The 21,776-nt window shown below is 38.2% G+C and overlaps 1 protein-coding gene across 1 annotated transcript in view; it reads right to left on the reverse strand.

The window, feature by feature from the left end:
* The window catches only part of uxs1 (UDP-glucuronate decarboxylase 1), a 47,024-nt gene that overhangs the window by 12,939 nt on the left and 12,309 nt on the right, over nucleotides 1-21,776 (reverse strand). Inside the window, exons 6-11 of the mRNA XM_079254918.1 lie at nucleotides 20,686-20,866; nucleotides 14,771-14,875; nucleotides 13,601-13,660; nucleotides 11,667-11,788; nucleotides 6,133-6,252; nucleotides 5,782-5,825 (exon numbers count right to left, since the gene is read on the reverse strand). Of these exons, the coding sequence (XP_079111044.1) occupies nucleotides 5,782-5,825; nucleotides 6,133-6,252; nucleotides 11,667-11,788; nucleotides 13,601-13,660; nucleotides 14,771-14,875; nucleotides 20,686-20,866 (632 nt within the window). The remainder of the gene's footprint in view (nucleotides 1-5,781; nucleotides 5,826-6,132; nucleotides 6,253-11,666; nucleotides 11,789-13,600; nucleotides 13,661-14,770; nucleotides 14,876-20,685; nucleotides 20,867-21,776) is intronic.

A 21,776-nucleotide genomic window follows, 5' to 3' on the forward strand; every position in this document is an offset into this window, starting at 1 on the left:
CTCGTTCCAGAGTAGCTCCAAAACGAGTGCAGTCCATTCCTCGCCTGGAACTTTGTGCAGCTCTAGTAGCAGCCCAACTAGCCAGTCTCCTCAAAGTAGAACTTACCCTGAAGATAGCCCGCATCATCCTATGGTGTGACTCCACAACGGTGCTTACTTGGCTTCATTCTCAGTCATGTCGCTACAAAGTCTTTGTTGGAACGAGAATAGCAGAGATACAAGAGCTGACTGAGGATCACAGCTGGTGCTATGACTACTCAGACCAGAATCCTGCTGACGATCTAACAAGGGGCAGAACCCTAAAGGAGCTGAAGGATCCAAATAGGTGGTCCCAGGGACCTGCTTTCCTTCTTCAAGGTCCTAACAGTTGGCCCAAGCCTCCCAGCTCTGAACCAGAAGAAGACCAAGCTGAGCTCCGAAAGATCACCTTTTGTGGAGCTTCAGTTACTTCACCCATGGGAGATGGCCAGGATGACAAGAAATATAGTTCTTGGCAGGAGCTTGTGGAAGATACGGCGAAGGAGCTTCGAGGAGGATGCTCCCCTTCTAATGTCCTCACTGCAGAGGACTATCAGCAAGCTGAACGGATGGTTTTGCAGCAGGCCCAAAGGCACTCCTTTCCTGAGGACTACAAGCTACTTGCCGCAGAGAAACCAGTGTCACCTTCAAGTCGTCTACTCACATAGCCCCTCAGCTTGATCCGACCTCCGGTCTGATAAGAGTAGGCGGCCGGCTTAGACGATTAGAAGACTTGGACTTACCCCTGCACCCTGTGGTTCTTGATCCATCCCATCCATTTACCCATCTTTTGATCCAGAAATATGATGGTGATCTATGCCATCCGGGTCCTGAGCGAGTTTTCTCAGAGATGCGGAGAAAGTATTGGATCCTCCGAGGACGAGAGGCAATCCGTAAGCATCAAAGAACCTGTGCTGAGTGCCTACATTGGAGGGGGCGGCCTTCCATTTCTATGATGGCTGATCTTCCTGCCGCTCGCCTTAGGCTACACAAACCAGCATTTTACTCAACTGGCGTGGATTGTTTTGGACCCATGGGGGTGAAAGTTGGCAGACGCCAGGAAAAGCGCTGGGGGATTATTTTCAAATGTTTGACCACGAGAGCGGTTCACCTGGATCTCCTTAAGCACATGGATTCGGACTCCTATTTGCTGGCTTTGAGGCGGTTCATTGCCAGAAGAGGAACTCCAGTGGAGCTGTGGTCAGACCAAGGCACCAATTTCAAAGGCGCAGAACGAGAGCTGCGAGAAGCCTTTGGGAATATGGCCCCATCATTGCAACAACAGTTACCCCGCCAAAAGATCAAATTCAACTTCAATCCTCCAGCTGCTCCTCATTTCGGTGGAGTATGGGAGCGAGAGATTCGATCCGTCAAGTCTGCCCTCTACACGTGTGTTGGAGCGCAACCTGTACCTGAAGAAGTTTTGCTCACAGTTTTACTGGAGGTGGAAGCAATCCTTAATTCGAAACCCTTGGGCTATGTATCCTCTGACATTGCAGACCCCGACCCTGTGACGCCGAACAGTCTGCTCATGGGGCGGCCCGATGGCTCCCTCCCGCCAGTGGTGTACCCAGAGGCTGAGATGTTAAGTCGCCGTCACTGGAGACACTCCCAGGTCCTTGCGAATCAGTTCTGGTCCAGATTCATTAGAGACTATTTACCGGGATTGCAGACAAGACAGAAGTGGCAATCTTCTCCTCCTGACCTGCAAGATAAAGCTGTGGTTATGTTAGTGGAGCCACATCTGCCTCGAGCCCAGTGGCCATTTGGACAAGTTGTAGCAGTTCATCGGAGTGATGACGGTCGCGTCAGGTCAGCAGACGTCAAGATCAAAGGACACATCTTCACTCGCCCGGTAGCTCGGTTGGTATTACTACCAGCTCTCCCTTCTGGTAGAGGTCTTCAGAGGTCCGGATGCACTAAGACTGACTAAGTTTTTTTTTTATGTTATTGGATGCAAATGTGCCATGCACATTTGGGGGCGGCTGTATAAAAGGCTATTATTCTGAAGGACACTTGATGGTTTACTTCCCGCTAGACAGGAGGTGACGTCTTTCTTTTCTGTTCAGAGTTCGCGTTTGTAGCCAAGGTTTCGAGCTAAAGCTAACAGACTGGGTTATGTTTCCTATCGTTCCACACACTGGGACAGTTACTGGCAGCGCATCAAAGGATCCCTCTGTTCAACGTGTGCTTTATTGTGACACTCCGAGTGTTCAGTGAATGAAGAAAGTGAGTACTGTCAGCTGTTCTATGATATATGTGAGATGTGCTAGGTGTGCCTAGTCATCTCTGTTCTTATTCCCTCGCCAGGAAACGAAACTACTGTCTGTTTACTTTGTTTATTAAGTGCACTTGCTTTGTTTATGGGGAAGTCGTGTCGCGGTGGTTTGCAGAGAGCTGCTGGCGGACGTTAATTGCGCCGCGAAGGAGAGAGGGGAGGGGGGAGCAGAAAGAGATGCCGTGCTGCGGAGGAGCTCGCACCTGTAATGTGCAGACTGACCAGCAGATGGTCCCGTCGGCCTGTGTAATCCACTCGAATGCCTAAATGTGCAGATTCTGACTGTTAAGTGGTGATTCTTGATGTGTATGCCCACTAGCTGTATTTTATGCTAATTCTTTAATTATCTGATGTTGATATATTGTTTATTGTTATTTACAGAACTATTACAACACTGAGTGACCACAATAAAGTGCCTGGCCTTTGAAACCTGGTTAACGAAGATACCTGCGCTGTGTAATTAATCTGTGTCCTGACCGACACCCTCATCTGGTCTGCTGCAAACCTATAAGACGGATTAGCGCCCCAGTGCTTCCATCAGAACAATAAAGCACTGCTGACCCTTTGGTTGCTTTGGGAATACATAGACAAAAGTAATACCATCATCCCAAAATGTCAAATACTTTGAATGGAGAGGAACAACTGCACAAAGTGCCGCAAGTCAGCAGCTTTGGGACACAAAAACTGAACTGTGGTTATTCTTTTAACAAAAAAAGACCTCATATTCAAATAGATGGCTCTAATTACGCAACGAATACAAAAGATTCCTGTATTTATGTAAGAGTATGACTTAAAAACACAATAATTTGGAACATATTTTCCTATCAATTTAAAAAAGAAAATACATAATTGTATAAAATGGACGTCTTGTATGAAACATCAGTTATCTACATAACCGTTTGAGAGCAAACAGAATGCAGTAAATACAATGACAGTTTGCTAAATATGTAATCAACATTACACAAACAGAAGCAGCTCATGTTGTTGTTCCAATGTAAACAAAGTTAGTAAACCTGATGTTTAAAGAAATATTATTTCAGCCTTAATTAACTTGCAGGGAATTTTTATTCAGTTTAATATCTTAAATACATGTTTCAGAACTAAAAAACTTTATTAGGTTTTGATGACATGCATTTTGAATGCGTGTGTTAGTCAGCAATCCCTAATTAAATCCATAGAGATGGAAGACTCCAATAGAGAACGTCTGTTAAATGGAGTGCTTCTAAATGTGATCAAAGTTAAGTTTAGTTACAGCATGACTGCACTGAGGGAGGCGTTAGATCTAAACACATTCCTGTAGAAGCAACGGAGGAGTCGCTTGAGTTTATCCCAAGTCATCTGAGGTTTTGGAAAAGTTTACCTACAGACTGTTTATACAACACTAAAGTCATTCAGGACAGCAGGTTAATGCTTCGATGAGATATGAAAGCTTCAAATGCTCCGTGTCTCTGATCTCTCTTAGTTAAACTGATTAAATTAATCTCAATATTACCTACAAACAAACTGATAACTTCTCTTTGAACCTGGAAAACACTTTGTGTCACCGTTTCTCTGCCTTAGACCAAAGTCTTTGTGAGGGCAATAACACAGCGACAGTGCCCAGTGTGGAGCGCCATAGGACTCGTGTCAAGCGGCGCCTGTTCCATATGGAGAATGCAATGTCGCTTTTATCTGACACACACACACACACACACACACACACACACACACACACACACACACACACACACACACACAGGTTGTTGTGAAATTCCTCTTTGTCACTTTTTAATTAACAAGACAAAAAATAGGTTTTGATTTGCAATATGATCATTTGAACGCAGCTGGAGGGTTATTAAACATGAGATGTTTTCTGACTAAATACAGCCTTAACTTACAATGATGTTCCTACTTTTCAAATCTTACAAGTAGAGGGAAAATATAAGGGCTGTGACGGTAAGCTTTCGTGCAGATTCAATTGTTATTGGTGCAGATTCGATTTAAATAGCAAATCTCACAATTCTTCGATTATTGGTGATTTTTGTAGACTAAAAACAAAACAAACTAAAAAAAAATGTACAAAACTTTTTTTGCAAGTCATTTTTCTTCATTTCAATTAGGAAAGAACAACACAGTAGCTAGACTGTCATTCTGCTGCTATAATGCCCAAGAAGACAAGTAAAAAGATCAATTAAAAATACAAATATGACAAAAATTTTATAATGGATTATTTGTATTTGTTTGAAAAAAAAAAAATTAACAAAAAATTCCATTTTAAAATTGTGATGCAAAAAAATCCTGATATTCAACTTTTGCGATTCGATTCCCTGCCCCTAGATAACATACAGTAGTCCATTGTTCTAAGACAGCAGGTGCCATGGTTGTACTGTAGTGGGATTCAACACATACTTTGCTTTTAAAAACACACAATGGCTATATTTCCAATATTAGCTGAATTATAGAATGGATTTTAAAGGTTTAATCTTCCAAAATTTACCTGAAGAGTAATAATTCCAATAGGTTTAATGATGGGACAGAGCGTTGTATACCTCTCTCTTCATTAATATTACAGATACTGCATGTTTCATATGTCCCACTGTGCTAAGAAAAAAATAACTACTTAAGAACCAGAAAAGAATAGCTGCTGTGGGATAGAGGTCTAGATGTACCTGTACAGGACGGGTAAACTGAAACCTAAAAAAAAGTATATTTTTAAAGGAGTATAAGGGTTAAAAATAGTAAAAAGTTTGGAGCATCATAAGCGCTGCCTTGTGGCAGAAAGTCGGAGTGTCTGTTTTGACGTTCGAAAAACACTTCTGGTTATTCTTTGCAATCAATATAGAAGAAAAAGAAATTTGTGTTAGATTGTGGTGTTACTGGTCTCATCTGTGTTAGCCATCTGCATCACTCTCAGACCCCAAAGAACAAAGTTTTTTTTCTTTTTTAAGATTTGTGTAATTTTTGTTTAAGATAGATGAACAGATGTGTTTTTCACCAGAGACTTAACAGTGCATGGTCTCTGGAAATGACACCACCAACAGGTCAAATCCTGATTGGTTGGTGAGATAAGCTTAAACTGGGAGGGGCTACCAACAGAATTACTATTACAGAACAAGAATAAAGTACCAGAAAAGACATTTTTTTTACTACCCAGCTTCCTTGTTTTCAATCATTAAATAGCTCTTCATCCACTCTGACTTCTGTCTTTGCCATAGCAGAGCAAAGATTATGAACAAGCATGACTATGACTGTTCTTCATAATTCTAATACAGCCCCATGTAGCAGCAAGACACTAACATCTAGATGAGGGCTTGCAAAGCACTAAAGGAGGAAGGCCACCAATTTAAACATAAAAAACTAACAACTCCCAACAACAATACAGTATCATTATATGGCATCTAATACGTTAATACAATCTGTTATTAAGCTATCTACACTTTTATTTAATTTCATTATGGGTGATGGACAACAAAAGTGTCAAAATACAAGTTACTTTCATCCCTTACCTGACATACTGGAAGGCTCTTGTTTGGGAACCAGTACCATAAACCTAGAGGGATGCCAAGAAAAGGGTTGTCAGGACCATGCGGCATTAAAATAAATTTCTATTCAACATCAAATTATGAACCTGAGGGCTGAGAGTTAAACAACACCAAAACTCAGCAAGAACAATGTGTCTTATGTATTCTACTATATTATTTGGAAAGAAAAGCAAAAGCTGCAATCCTCGTCAATCACAATCTCATTTAGCCTTGCGGTGTGCACATCTCTTTACTGCTGATAGAAAGTCTGAATGTTTGTCTCAAGCACATATAAAGAAAGTGAAATGATACAAATAAAAGGCTTGAAATGCATACAGTGAGAGGTTCTCCTTGCAGAGCCTGAAGGATGAAATTACTGACAACACGTCCGTCATTCATGTGCATTCGGGAGCCAAACGTGTTGAAGATTCTTGCTACTCGCACTTCTACACCTTCCTGCAAGCAGAGAAGAAAGAGAGCCACTTAAATAAGAACATTTCATTATTCTGCATAATATGCTAGAGTTACTGCACATCACCAAGTTATTTATGTATTTATTTCACAGTTAAACTGGAAAAGAAAACTATATGGATTAAAGGAACTGACAGTGTAAAATCTATGAAAGAAAATATGTAAATTGATTTAGTGATGGTCTCTGCACTAAATAAGCTGTTTGCACATAAATAAAAGGGAACAGATGCCACATAATGTTAGAATTGGAATTACTTGTAACACATTTTTACAGTCTTTTTTATAATTGTAGCTTATTATAGATATTTAGTAAAGATGTGCTCACACTTTCAAGTTCACAGTATGTGGTATTTAACAACTAGAACAATTAAAATTAGGTTATACCACAGTAAGCTTTGACACATCTCACGAAGACTACAGCCTCCCACTGCATAAATGTGCAATTATCAAATATGAATTTTAGGTTGTTTTTAATCAAGACCTATGATGCGAATCAGCAGGCGGTTTAAAACCAACTCTTATTTCTTCATACTTTGCTTCCAAGAAACCAAGCTTTCTTGAAATCTATGGGTTGAGCAATAATTCCAGGACTTTCTCAAGATCTTGCAGTTTTTCTTTCGACATAAAATGTTTGGGTTTTTTTTTTTTTTGGCACAGATGTTATATTTTGTTTAGCTGCTTTACAATCATCTATAAATCATTCAAATAAACACAAAAAGAGCCACTGTTGTTTTAAGATATGACAGACAACGACCCATTTTGCATCAAATCTTTAGATTTGATTTACTTTTAACTCTCTGCTTGTCACTTAAACATATCATTTGATTCCAAAAGCACAGTTTCACAGGGATAAAACAGCATTAGTGTACCAACAAAGAGATTTACAAGAAGCTGTTTGCTAAAAGAAAAAGAATGAAATCATAAAGCTGAAATAATTTGGATAGTTTTTATCCTGGATGATGTGCAGCATGTTCGTAAAAACATGAGGAAACTGGACAAGTGGAGGACAAAAGAAGAAGGTCAAGCATAAAAGACACCTTTAAATGGTGAAAATCATCTAAGAGTGATGTCCTTAGGACAGATTTAAAAAAAAAAAAAAAAAAAACATTCAGAAAAGATTGGACACAAGACCCGAGAGGTGCAAATAAATCTTTCAATTTACTGACATTTCTTTAGAAAGTGTCTCCATGGAAGAGTAGCTGTAAAGAAGTCAATATGAAAGGAAAAACTGTGATATGCCACATGACACATGAACCTGACTGAAAATCAGTGGCAGCGGGTCTTATGGGGCAACGAATTCTCCTCATATGAAGCAAATCATGAAAGCAAACAGAACAAAAGGAAGCCTACATCCAAAGAGCTTTGGAAAGTCCTTTGCAACTCCACTGAACTTTTCCTGAAAACATTCTAAATAAATTACAAGCAGGTCTATGAGGGTTCAGGCTGTGTTGACAAATAAAAGTGGCCATACCAAGTTTCCAACAAGCTCATCAAAATTGTTCAAACTGTTGTCGCCTTATGTATTTTCCTTCCATATGTGTTTACGGAAGTTACCATTTTCCTATTTTTCTGGCAATATATATTTTTCTTAGACTTTTTTTTTTTTTTTTTACAGAACCTTTCCTCAGAAAGTCTAACTTTTATTTAAAGGTCACTACTTGTAAGCATTTCTGCCTCTTCTTACTGAATAACAGAAGTATTCTCAAATCAGCAAACAGCTACACTGATAACAAAGGGAAGTAATTTCATTTAAACACAGAATTTTGCTGAAAGTCCTCTGAACACTAAACAGTATTTACTCAGGGTTTTAAATTATGTGCATGTATACTCAACAACAACTACTGCTTAAATATACAGCCTAGTACAAGTTGTGATGATCTGCTATCTGCACATTTTTTAAAGGGTAATTTAACCTGATCAATAACACGATTCCTGCACTGCAACTATACTACTAAGTGTCAAGCCACAATAAATCCGTTTTTTGTTTTTGTCACATTCTGTTCTGCATGGGTCATTATGAAATGATCGTCTTCTCCAGTCAATGGAAGCAGAATGAACTGCATTACAGCATGTGAGAATCAATCATACAAAAGTAAATTGACCCTTTTAAGAAGAGTTCTTTTCAGGGAGAACATCTGACAGACTAACTCGCACTCATCAACAAAGAATAAATCAATTAGGCAAACTACATGATGGATGCTCACATTGATCCTAAAGACGCAGAAAACACTCCCTGTTTCTTAAACCCATGGCTCTTTAAGTCTTCCAAATGCATCACTATATACTACTTTAGATGCTAAGTGGACCCATTTTTGATGATATAACATGAATAAAAACATGAAAATTATGTAGATTGCTTGCTTGAAAATGTGTTATAAACAATTCATAAGATTTAGACTGTAAATATATTCAGTATGGTGAGGAACAAGGACACAATATGGACATAATGATAAAAAGGTCTCTAAAAAGGATGCTCACGTCCACCCAGTGTGTGTAGATGTTGGTATATTGGAACTAACCAAACTTTAGATGGGACGCTCTTCTTTAAACTTAATTTACAAATCTTGATGATCGTGGCGACGATAATTCAGTAAATGAACATTAATTAAAGGTACATATAAACATTTTGCCATCTAAGTTTTGCACAAACTTGTTGTTTCTAAAGAACAGTGATTATAATTAAATACACGCATCTACAAATACAAAAGGGGCACTCACACCGGGATGGTCCGGGGGGGCTTGGTCCGACTGGGCGGGCGATTTACGGATATTTCACAGCTTGTTTTAGTTTGGTTTGTGTTCAAACTGTACATAACTTAAGCAGACCAAAGTGCCGGGACAACACTGCATAGTTTAAACAATGCTCACTACATTACACGGTAGTACTCCTGCAAAAACATAGTTTTGAAAGTGCAAATTATAAAGATTAAATATCAGGGGTTCATATGCTGACAGATATTTATTTAGTCGTGGGATTACTCTTTTCTTTCTTATCTTTGTGGACATGACAGTACATTACTTCTAAGGCACCAAGAGAATTTCCAAACTGGGTGCTTAATGTGAGGAAAGTTCTCATCAGAGAATCCATTGCAGCCAAAATGGGATTTTTGATGGTTGTGTGATTTAGGAATGGAGAACACACCTCAAACCAGGGATGGTGGATGACATTGTGTTTCTGCAGGATTCTCGTAATCAAACGAATAAAGCCCCGAAGTGGCAAAATAACAGAGAGGTAGCCTCGTGGTTCAGTGTTGTTTATGCAAATTAAAAAGTCTTAAGATCAAGTTCTGCATAGAATAAAGCTCCAGATATATTTACTGTGTGTTGTTCTCTTCTTCTTTTTTTATTGTAAATGAGAACAATGACTAAAAAACATTCATCACGTTAAATATAAGAACGAATAATGAGAAGTTATTTAATGAAAGAGGGACGGGAAGTATAAAACGTTACTTAATGTGTCAGAGTCCGGGGTGGGTCAGGTCATGGGAAATACAGAAATGGGTCCGGTCCAGATTTCAATCAGAGATATCTACATGTCGGGTTTGGTCACTGGCCCGTGCAGTAGTACTTCTTTTGTCCACATTAGGGTGGGCTTGGTGTTCACACTGTGCCAAACGAACAGTACTGTCCCTGGAAGCGGTCCATGGTCCATTTAAAGTGGACTGATCAACAGCAGCGTGAACATGCCTCCAGTCAAGAGGTTATCTGAGTAATACAGAATATTGATATGATTGGATGTACACACACTTTCTAGAATAAAGACGCAAGTTTTATAGAAAAACTTAAAGAACTTGAGTGAACAGGTGCTCAAGACGTTTTTACAACATTTAATGCGTGTATTCTGTAAAATGACGAGGCAAAGTAGTCTACTAAAGGTTTGTAAGTTCACTCTGCTATTTGAAACAATTTAATTTCATGCAGTATGTTAAATTTTCAGGTTGTAAACAGTAATTAGCTGTTTCACAGAAACAGACTTATTGCTGCTTTAAACCCATTTCAAGTTTTTTCCTTTTTCTTTTCGCGCTCTAAAAGGTTCAATCATACGTCAAATTAGATTCACATATCGGCTACTGCATTTCGTAACAACCTATCAAGCACTGAAGCCAATTTCCAAGTCAAACTAGAAGCAATCTGAATTTTGCTGCTGAGTAATGCATATCAGAGTGGAGCTTCCTGTCTTTTGTTCGCTACTGATTACCAACATCCATCTGGAAGAAGGTGTATGTAGTTTGGCCTTCAAGCCTAAAGCTTGTAAACTAGACAGCCATTCATCAAACTGGATCACAAAACATGTCTAAAAGATGTATTTACACAATCCTCCTCCTGGCGAAAGCTCTGCTCTCGCTTCTCCTTGGCTTTGGCTCCTCCACTGCAGAGCCAAGAGAATTATCCTGTTTTATCTGTCTGCTACAGATAGCAGCAACGTCTCAGACTGGAGCAGCACTGATTATTACCTACATCATAAATATTTGGCAGAACCATGTATAAATAAAGATTGAATAAAAAAATCTCAGCAGTTATTGCATAAAGCTTTAAATACTGTATATATTTGATGATTGATCAAAGCATTGATCAGATGCCTCTGCAGGTAAAAGAAAAAAAGCACAAAAGACATGTATTTTCATCCACTGCATACCCCATGCCGATCACTTTTTAAATGTTAATGAATTTTGATTATATGACTGGGCAGTAGATGTAATGTGTGATATTTTCGTCCGTCTGCATGAATGGCTGACAGCTGGATTTTGAAAGGCGGCCATTTCTGAGAAGTCTCCCAGCAAGTGTGAAAAAAATAATGAGCCGCTGAGGAGTAGCAGAAGACGAGGAAGATAAATAAATATCACCTGCCTGAAGGAAAGGCAAGAGCAGTCAATCATATCAGATCATTAAAGGCTGCTGTCTATCAAGTCATTATGGGAAAGACTTTACATAACTGGAATTATCTTGAGGCTTGCTAAATTTATCATCATACACCTCGTCTCAGATTCAGCAATACTGAACTTTCCCCTCAAACAGCTACTAAGACACATAGACATTATGTTTAATGCTGCTGGTCTACCGTGATTAAACTTATTCATTTTCATTCAAAACTTTTTTCTTTTTTTTTAGGTCTTTTAGCTCTTAAGTCTTTGCGGTATTTGTGATGACTGTGCTTAGAAAACGGTCATATTAATTTTTCATTACAATCAATAAATTCTCAAAAACCAACCACATCTCCAGTGACTCCTAAATGGAAGAAAACTTGTGTTTTTGTATCAAGAAATGCATTAATAATACATCAACAGCGATAGTGCTTGACTGTGAATAAGAACTATTTCTAAATCAACACAAGCATCAATCAAACAGGAAAAAAAATTAAATATGAACTTTTTTTTAAAAACTTGTTACACTGGCAATACCTGCTTCATGTAAGCGTAACACATCGTCTCTGCCACCCGTTTCCCCTCATCGTAGCACGCACGAGGACCAATTGGGTTCACATGCCCCCAGTACTCTTCATTTTGAGGGTGAACTTCTGGATCTGAAACAAAAACACATGTAACAGCTACCCTGCGAGCCTGAACTGAGACAAGCAGCATAGAAAATAAATAAATAAACGAATGGATGGATGAATAAATTAATAAATAAATAAATAAATTATATATCTTGCTCAGTTTTACACACAAACACCTTCTCTTGCTGTTTTAACTAAAAAAAACTTGGCTGCGTTTTAGCTCTGAACAGTTTAGATTAAAAAATAAATAAAAACTCAAAAGGCAGATTACATGAAAGGGTCACTGGTCTGCAAAAAAATTTCAGTTTCACAAAATTCAATTTTATTTGAAGAGTAGCTAGATCTGTCGTAGTCTAGCCATCCATTACTTTTGCAGCAATGATGACGTCACCTGATTCTCTACTTTTCTCATGTGAAAAATACAGTACTGCCATCTCTTTTTTCCGCAGGTCTTCCTGAATAAAAGCTGCTGTACATGTTGATCTGTCTTTCCTGTCCTCTCCACCCCAACCAGTCGAGGCAGATGGCTGTGTTCCCTGAGCCGGGTTCTGCCGGAGGTTTTCCTCCTGTTAAAAGGGAGTTTTTTCCTTCCCACTGTCGCCTCATGTATACTCAGGATGGGGGATTGGATCAATCATGGTCATGATTTGATGCAATCAGTTGGTGTCTTTTAGCTAGGGTATTTATGAATTGGCTTGAAATGATGTGTAGGTAAAGTGCCTTGAGACAACACTGTTGTTAAGTGGCGCTATACAAATAAAGCTGAATTGAACTGAATTAACAAAAACTGTTAACTATAATTGCTCTTCAGCTGGCTTAAGATACTTAACTATTAACAAAAACATAAATAAATAAATAAATAAATAAAGTTCCTTCTTTTTTAAACAAGTCTGCAGACATCTGGGAAATAAGAAGCAGGAAGTTTGTCTGATACAGAACTCTAGCAGCTCTAATTTCATGCTTCCTAATGTTCCAAATACAGAGAGGTGTTGGAAAATCTGGACTGCAGATTGGTCAGTAATAATAGTGCATTAATGGTCATTTTATCACTTTAAGGAAGCAGGAGAAGGAAGAAGAAAAAAGGAATAAATGGGTTGTCATCTGCAGTCTGTCACTCCACAAAGCAGTAGCAGGTAGGAGAGGTACCACTTTGCTGGAATGCTATGGCTTAATGGAAATAACAAGAAAAGATGCATTAGCATGTGTCAAATGAACCTGTTTGGCCCATCAACTTGCTTTAAATTAGCTGAAGTGTGATCATAAAGTTGTGAGGTAACATTAGATGTCAGCTTGCAACATACATGTTGCTCATTTGTCAGTCTGCATTCATCTGTGAACTCAAACAGGAACTAAATCAGAACTCTTTCTAACGTAATACGGCTGCTGACAGGGCTGCGAACTCTCGCATACTGACCGCGAGACTCGCACTATTTAACCTTTTCGCTTGTCGTTGTGCCACACGTCTACTTTTTCTCCTTGTGAACGGAGACTGACAGCACATGGACAGGAAGGGCAGAGCATGCAACAGCACTCATCCTTGTGGTTACATGTTACAGTCTGAGTCCGCAGCCTCCAACTGCAGTTATGTCCACAGAAAGTCTTATTAATAGAATTTATAACAGGCTTGTTTGGTATGCTTTCACAGTAAGAGCATCCCTTCTGGTTTAACTGCTTTGCAAGCTTGTGTGTGACTTCAACTTACTGAACCTAACATGCTCTGTACTTTAGACCTGAGTAAGAGTGCAAAGACTCTGGGCTTGAATTCATTTTTGGGCCATGAAAAAAGCCTTGGGCTGCATAAGTTCTTGGAACTCTTCACTTAAATGCACCATTTCTTACCTCCGTAAACCTCAGAAGTAGAAGCCAGGAGTAGTCGTGCTCCCACACGCTTGGCCAGGCCTACAACACAAACATTGTGTAAACAGTCTTCTTTTATTGCACGAAAATCAAGCTATTGTTTCTAGGAAATAACCCACCTTGAGCGCAAATGTACCGTAAGTTGCATTACTGTAGAACTTGAGATGACAATAAACTCCTGGCTCAAACACTCCGGTGTAGAACATCTTCATATAAGTGTTGAGCAACTGGGAGTTATGACCTAAACATGTTGTGCTGTTTGTGTTGTGTTGTTAACACACTGGTTTGTGCATTTCCTGCTGCACTGAACTCAGAAGACAACACATCTTTGTGTATGCCTGGAAGGTTGTCAAGTCTCCAGATAGTCACCGTAATACTGGCCAGTAGCTGCACTGGGATGAGCAGTTACAGTAAAATAATCTCGAGTTGGTCCTTAAGTACTTTGCTCATCTTCCTCCCTCTTCATCCCTATCCGGTAAACCCCAGCCTGCACACCAGTGGGTGGTACGAGTCAGTAAATATTAATCTGTGTGGGTGTTTTTTTTTGTTTTTTTTTTTAATATACTTCCACACAGAAACATCTCCCATCTTCAATGTGCACCTAACACCTAATTTCTCTGAGATTACAGGAAAGTAATACTTTTAACTGATATCCATGGTGACAAGACCTAAATGTAGCACTTCTGAAGGACAGAAATGAGTTAGAAAATAAGAGGATTATGGAAAATGATCATTCTCACATATCTAGTTGCATTGGTAACAGATTTTGATGTTTAAAGGGTTCAATGGAAAATCTTAGTTGAGTTATTCAGTAAATGCAAGTTCTAAGACATTAGATGGATTTTTCTTTACTCTTTATTTTCTGTATTTGTGTGGTTTTACACTATAAACACTTGAGAAAAACTGTCATAAATTTAACGAGGACCACAAATGGGGGCCATTTCCTCTTTTGCCTTAACCAACAAGGAGAGACGATTTTAAAACAGCAGAATATTCAGGGACATTAGACAGGGACATTATAAACAAACATACTTTTCTTTTCAATTCAGACTTCAGTCAAAGTCAAATATAAAAGTACAGCAAACGTGTGAGAAGAATTCAATCCTTTATCTGCCTCATATGATGTTTAATCACTCATGGATTATTTCTTACCGAGCATGTTAAGAGTGCCGATTGTGTTAGTCTTGAGTGTCTTGATGGGATTGTACATGTAGTTGGGAGGGGAGGCTGGAGAGGCAAGGTGATAGATCTGGTCCACTGAAAAGAACAAGGTAAACAATAAATTCCATCGACTTGAGGCAAATGCATGTATCAATAAAATATTAATGACAATACAAGTGAATTATTTCCTTTGTTAAAGCCTAATATTTGAGATATTTGTAGCCATATGTGTCAGAATAAGAAGAATTGGGAATTTTGGGGAAAAAGAAAACACGGAGTAACGCAGTAAATTAAGGCTGTGATATATATTTTATTTGCATTCTAAACTTTTTTTTTTCTTTTTAATTTTATTATTATTTTTTTTTTGCATTCTAAACTTTTAATCATTACTTAGTATTTCAGAATTTTGACATACAGTGGGTTTCTAAGCATTACCGCTCTGGGTTGAACTGATTTGCTAAGTTAAACCCAGAATAACTGCTGACCCTGAACACACCACACCACAAATACTGAGACCACAAAATGCAACATTTCAGCAAAACCTACAATTAGGCAGATTAATGCTTGAAAGAGTGTCTTTGAAAGATTCCCAACTGGTGTAAACTTGAGGAATTTCAAGGTTAAGTAAAGATTATCAAGATGTTACTCTGTCCTTTCATCGATACCCAGACAGTGGGATTAAATAAAGACAGTGGTCAGACATGGTTTCTGGAAACAGTATTCATTTGTTTCTCTTTAACATAGTGTGGAGTCCGAATGGGCGCTTGTCCTGCAAATGCAGAACTAAACCAATCACCCAAATGCATGAACTTCATTTTAAATGTTGCAACAAAACATCTTCATGGCAGTTCATGAAAGTTACACAAAAGTGACATCAATTACTTGTCTTTTTTTTATTATTTTAACCTAAAACTAAGCAGACGATATTAAGACATCTATTTTGAAAAGGAGTACAGCAAAACAAAAAGATAATCTAAAAATATTAAGCAAAATTAAAACAATAAAAGGCAGGAGTCAGCATAATACATTAATTCATGCTTGTGTGTACGCTTTTGTAGGTAATTTTGTGCCTTTTTTGACACTTTTCAAAGCTGACCCTAAGATAAACCCTAAAATAAGCCATAAAATAGCAGATTCTAACACTGAAAGATTGTTGTGTACTTTGCATGTACTTTGTTTACGCTTGAGAAAATAGGTCATGCATCCATGGACTTCTCTGCCTGCATCTTTAATAAGTCTTTTTCCCTTAAGCATCTGACCCCTTCCCTCCCATCATCCACATTTTTATAAACTATTTCGTTCTTTTCTTTACGAAGTAAGCCGCATCACTCATTGAAAGCTTAACCTCCTCATCTCTGCCTCATTACAATTCAATAGCTCGTTCCTTCTGTTTCAATATTTCTCAGTCTGTTGTAGAGCTTCAATTCCACACATGAATAAAGAGACACCAACTTTATGCCAGGATGATCAGTGGGGGAACTCTAGATGTCATGTATTAAAAGAATATTTTGACATACTGTTATTTTCAAGATTACAATGGGAAATTTATTTTAAATCAGTAATGATAAATGTAAATCAGGCATGTCTGAGTGATAGTTTCCCTCTAAAAATGGTGCATCTCTAGTGCTTTCGATGAATTATATTATTCTAATGTGGTCTCCTTAGCATAAATTTGAGCGAGCCCTGCGAGACAATTCAAGGTTGACAGTCCAAGTGATACATTTACCCAAGATACAGTCAATTTACTACCAGAGACATTTGTGCACACTTTGTGCTTGTTATCTGAGCCTTTAATCCCCGTTGACACAGCTGCTTGTACAGCATTTTATGAACTCAACACCAACCTTCTCATTCGCTTACAGCCTCTGAGTCTAACAGAGCTAAGCGATGTGCTTTGACAGGTGAAAAGAAAATAAACAAAGGATCAGAAATGCACTGCTTTGTTTGGCTGAGGATGTATGGAGGCTCGGGTAATTTTAGGAAACCGCTGGGAAATTAAACTGTGATTTGTCAATACTGACAGAACAGAGGGACGTCTAGCGAAGACAAACAGAGGAGCACAAACACTCTGGAGTTAAAGATGTCTGGAAACGTACCCACCTTTGTTTCCAGGTCAAACCTTCTGACAGGCTCCTACGTGGCTCGTATATGGCTTTAAATGCAAACCCTCACATATTTACTTAGCTTCCTTTTGAGTCTTGGCTATTTCCTAAATCTGTAGTGAAATCTGTATTTGTTGTTTTTGTTTATTTGTTTTTATCACAGTTCTGTTATGTTAACATTATTCTTGATAATCTAATCCTGACTGATTCTGTAACATGAATTCTTTCGATTACAGATGAATAAGTTCCCTCTTTTATCTCGCTGTTAAAAGGATCTGAGGTTCACTTTTTGACATAGAACTACTTTTAAAGCCAATTTTCTAATCGGAGGAGACTGAAGCCATCCCAAGAATGATACTGTTTTCATTTTAATTATTGATCAACATTTGTTTTCTCCCCTTTTACACATTTACAAAGATAACTCCATAATGATTTTTTTTTTCAAAATACCGTCTGAAAAATAGAGTGTAAAGGCAAGTAAATAAATTACAATAAAAACCAAAAGTTTATGCTCACAAGTGATTGTGATTCATATTTCACATGTTTTTGGTGGGTGAGAAGGTTAAACACAGGCTTGCATTTCATTAAGCAAGTCAATGCTTTAATGCATTATGAGGAAAAAGAAGGAGCTTTCTGCTAATCAAAACTGTGAATTAGGGCAACACTTAGGGAAAGTAAACAAACTGAATATCTAATGAAAACATAAGAAAGATCATTGTGCTGTGTGTGATTCAGAAAACAAATAAGTTTGATTAGATGAAGGTGCATCAATGAAAGTCTCTATCAGGTAAACGTATAATATTTAGAGAGCAGCTGTTAAAAACCACTTCATCTGAAGCTGCTGGTGTGTTACGGAAGTCCAAGAATCTCTCCAGATGTACGTAAAGATGTATTTTCAGCCGCCTTTAACCAAAGCTCACATAGAGAAATGTTTGCAGTGGGTTCAGAAATACATGAAGTGTGAGTTCATACAGTTTTTTTGTCCCATTGCTGATGAATGCTGTGCTACACTGATTGGTCCAGATAAACAGAGTTTCAGATGATTGGTGGATGACTTGGAGGTTCCAATAAGGCTGGGACATCAGCAAGGTGGTGATGTAATGATGTTCTGAGCTAGAAAAATGGCGAGTGGCGAAGGTAGGTTTCTTCAGAGCACCTGAAGGTGGTGAATGACCTCTGCAAAATGCATGCAGATATTAACTGACCATTTCCTGCTGTAGTATACAAAGAAAAAACTGGACCTTCTGTAGTCACATGATTTTCTGACAAGACACCCTACCATCCCACAGTGCAAAAAGAATTTAACTTAGAATTATTTTGCAAGAGACAAACAGATTTTACTGGCTTGTTAAAAAGTAAAGTTCCATCCTCTATGTGCCACCATCAGGCACTAAACTATTAATTAATCTCAATTGCAAAACAATATTTGCCCTAGAAAGCAACATTTTTTTTTCCATTTAAATAGAATTTAGTGGATGATTGAATCCATTAATAGACACAGACATTAATATTGTAAACTCAGATCTATTATCATCTGGAAAAATACATTTAATATTAAAACAGTGAAAGAGAAATAGAAAAAAATCCTGTATAGTTAAACTGTCATTTCATATACTTTAACAGCTCCAGCTGGTCTCTAAGAGTCTACAATATTTTACTTTTACCCTTTAAAATATTTCCATTCAAACTTTTTTTTTTTATTAAAAGACGATAATATCTGACAGTAAAGCAGGACGGGATCAGCCAGCGGCAACTTCAGTCTGGTCATGCAGCAGAGGCGACTTAATGCTGCATGCTGAGGACCAAGCTTCTAGTGTGTGTTCCTTAAAACACAGTAGGAGCTCATGGAGAGTAAAGACACAAGCTCTCCTGTTACCCACCAAAAGTCTCCTATATCACCAAATGACTGGTGTAATGTAAAATAAGGAAATAGTGTAAAAATGAGGAGAGTTAGGATTATTTATACCCTGTAGTCAACAGTATAAAGTAACTTCCCAGGAGAGTAAAATCAGCTTTGACATGGATTTGACTCATTGCATTTGTCGTCTGTATTCTTGTTGTTCTGATTAAACAAACACAATCTGCTTGTGCTTTGCTGTATCCAGTGATGTTTTTTTTTTTTTTTTGTTGTTTTTTACTTCTGACCACATTTCTATAGAAATATTGCCAATAAATCTTTGAAACCTTTCTTGACATTTCTGGGCCTAATAAGACTCCATACAATAGAGAGAACCTTGGATTAGTTAGATCAGCTTCATGTCATAGAGTTGGAATTAGCAAATGACATTTAGAGTCGAACAGAGGAAGACAATATCACAACTTTGCAACACAAAACCAAAAGTGAGTCAGTCTGTCTGAAACATAAAAGGGAGACGAACAGTTGAGTTACTTTAACCTTTCAGTCACACATCAGATGCTGTCTTTTCTTTTGGGAGTGGACAGCAGCTGGACTGGGCATCCTGCTGTTTCCATGCTGTTGCATCATTTTATTCTTATTCTGGTTTTATGCATTTGTTTATTCTCGTTTTATTGTTTAGTTGTTTTATTCTTCAGCACTTAGGACAACTGGGGTTTTAGTAAATATAAGTGAAAGTTGAAGTACCGAACCCTCTGCACCACATCCTTGCAGACAGCAGAGTCACATCACATAAGTAGTTCCTGCCACGTTGATGCCTTGTGATATTATTGTATATGATACACAACTTTGTGAGGTTTTGCTGTGGAAGGGACGTTCTGATATGAAACCCCACCAACTATCTCTGTCACCAGAGTTTAGAAAAAGAATAGAAAATAGAACACTACTTTATTAATCCCCAAATGGAGAATGAATCCATTTAGCAGAAATGGATTCTTTTGTTCATTAGTCATATCCCATCAAGAGTCATTAATATGTGCATCTACTTTGGGTTTTATTACATTCTAACTTAATAATAATAAAAGGGAAGTTGACTTTCTTTATTTTGTGTATTTTTTTTTTGTATTTTGAACATCATCCATTTTCTGCCAGATAAGGAGAGAACCTGAGCAGAAATCCCCAGACATTCCTCTCTCAAAACACCCCCTCTAGTTTATCCTCCGGGGCACAGAGGCATTCCCAAGCCAGCTGAGAGATATAACATGTCCAGCGAGTCCAGGATGTGTCCTACAGCTGCCTCCCTTTGGGACATGTCAGAAACACGTCCTAACCAGACCGACTGTCCTTGATGTGGAGAAGTTGAGACACCACTCTGAGCCCCTCAGATGGCTCAAATCTATACTAGCAATACACCGTACATACACCCAATTCCTACTGGTGAGCCCAGCGCTAGCACATATCAGCCTCCTTCATGTGTAGTCTCATTTATTCAGACACTACAAAATACGATAACTATCATTTATTCCTGTTTGGCTGAGTTGCTGCGGAGCATCATCACTGCTGCTCTTTTTCAGTAAACTCATCACATTAGCCGGGGGGGGGTTAATAAATAACTGAAGATAAAGGCACTGTGGATTACAGTCAAAAACTGAAATTATTGTATTTTTCTTAAAACAAGCTTCACTTTGATGTGCATGTTATCACCGATGACTCATACAAATTATATAAACTATAACATGTAATCATTTAAAGCACTATTTATATGTTCAGGTACATTTAGTTCTACAGCCTTTTTTTCGCTTTTTGCTTTTAGGGAACACAGAGACAATATATTTGATGGAAAAAAAATATATATTTATCATTGAAGTCCATATAGTCAGATTAATGGATAAAGTGGAACAGAAAGTAGTACCAAATTACAAATATGAATGTTTCTTACATTTGCTCACCTTCAATATAAAGAGGCTCCACAACATCATGATTGATGAGTTCGAAGTTTTCATGACCAATCCAGTGTTCGACGTTCCTTTTTCTTCCTGTGAAGAAGTTGTCAACCACAGTCACCTCATGGCCATCCATCATCAGTTTGTCAGTCAGATGGGAGCCCACAAAACCAGCACCACCAGTAATCTAGAAGAAAAATACAAATCAATTGGCACCACCAGGTCATGTGTGACTACCAGCTAATTGACTTGGATAGGATTAAAACTCTGCCTTTGTAAACAACAGAATTAGTCCAAACATACACATAATTTCAGAGTTTCTAACATTTCTTGATACTATAAAGTCTTACTGAGTTATTCATGCTTAATTTCACTCATATGCTCAAAATACATCATCCAGAAGAGATGCCGCTTTACTAAGTAGCCGCTATAAATGTTCCTTTGCGTTTTCCTATTAAAAGAACAACCACAAACAGACAAAAGATGCCCTTAAATGTATGTGGTTCCCAGGGGAGAAACTCAGCAGTTAGCTGCCATCAGGGAGTCTCAAGACAGCCAGGATCTGTTTGGTCCAAAAGTCCCTTCAGACAAACGAGGACAACAACAAAAGGTTGCAGGTGGTTTGAGGAAATCTGTGAGCCTGCTGTTGAGGGGGCAGAACAATCAGCAGCTGTGAGCCCACCAACAGGCAATTTGTTATTTAATAGAAAACAAAATAAATATTTTGTTCAGCCATTCTGCACGTAGAAAATTATTCCACTTTATAAAACTGGAAGTTCAAAAATAATGTCTCTGCAGGGAAGTTATTACAGCATCTTCCTGAGGTGTCTTCCTGATCCTGCTCATTTAATAGAAACATGTCATTTAGTCCTAGTTAGATGGTGACATAAATCATTCAAGTCTTCTTTGTTGACAATTTGATGATTTATTTTGTCTTTACCTAAAACCTCTGATTAGGGAAATGAAGATTACTATCTTTGCTTTCCGGTTAGTGAACTAACCGAACTTGATTGGCCAGTATTGCAAACCTAATGTAAACGGCTGTGCATACTTTTTAAAAATGCATTTGCATCAAAACAACCTGTTTCTGTACTTTA

This window comes from Telmatherina bonti (genome assembly GCF_933228915.1).
Source record: "Telmatherina bonti genome assembly, chromosome: 15".
Taxonomy (NCBI): Eukaryota; Metazoa; Chordata; class Actinopteri; order Atheriniformes; family Telmatherinidae; genus Telmatherina; species Telmatherina bonti.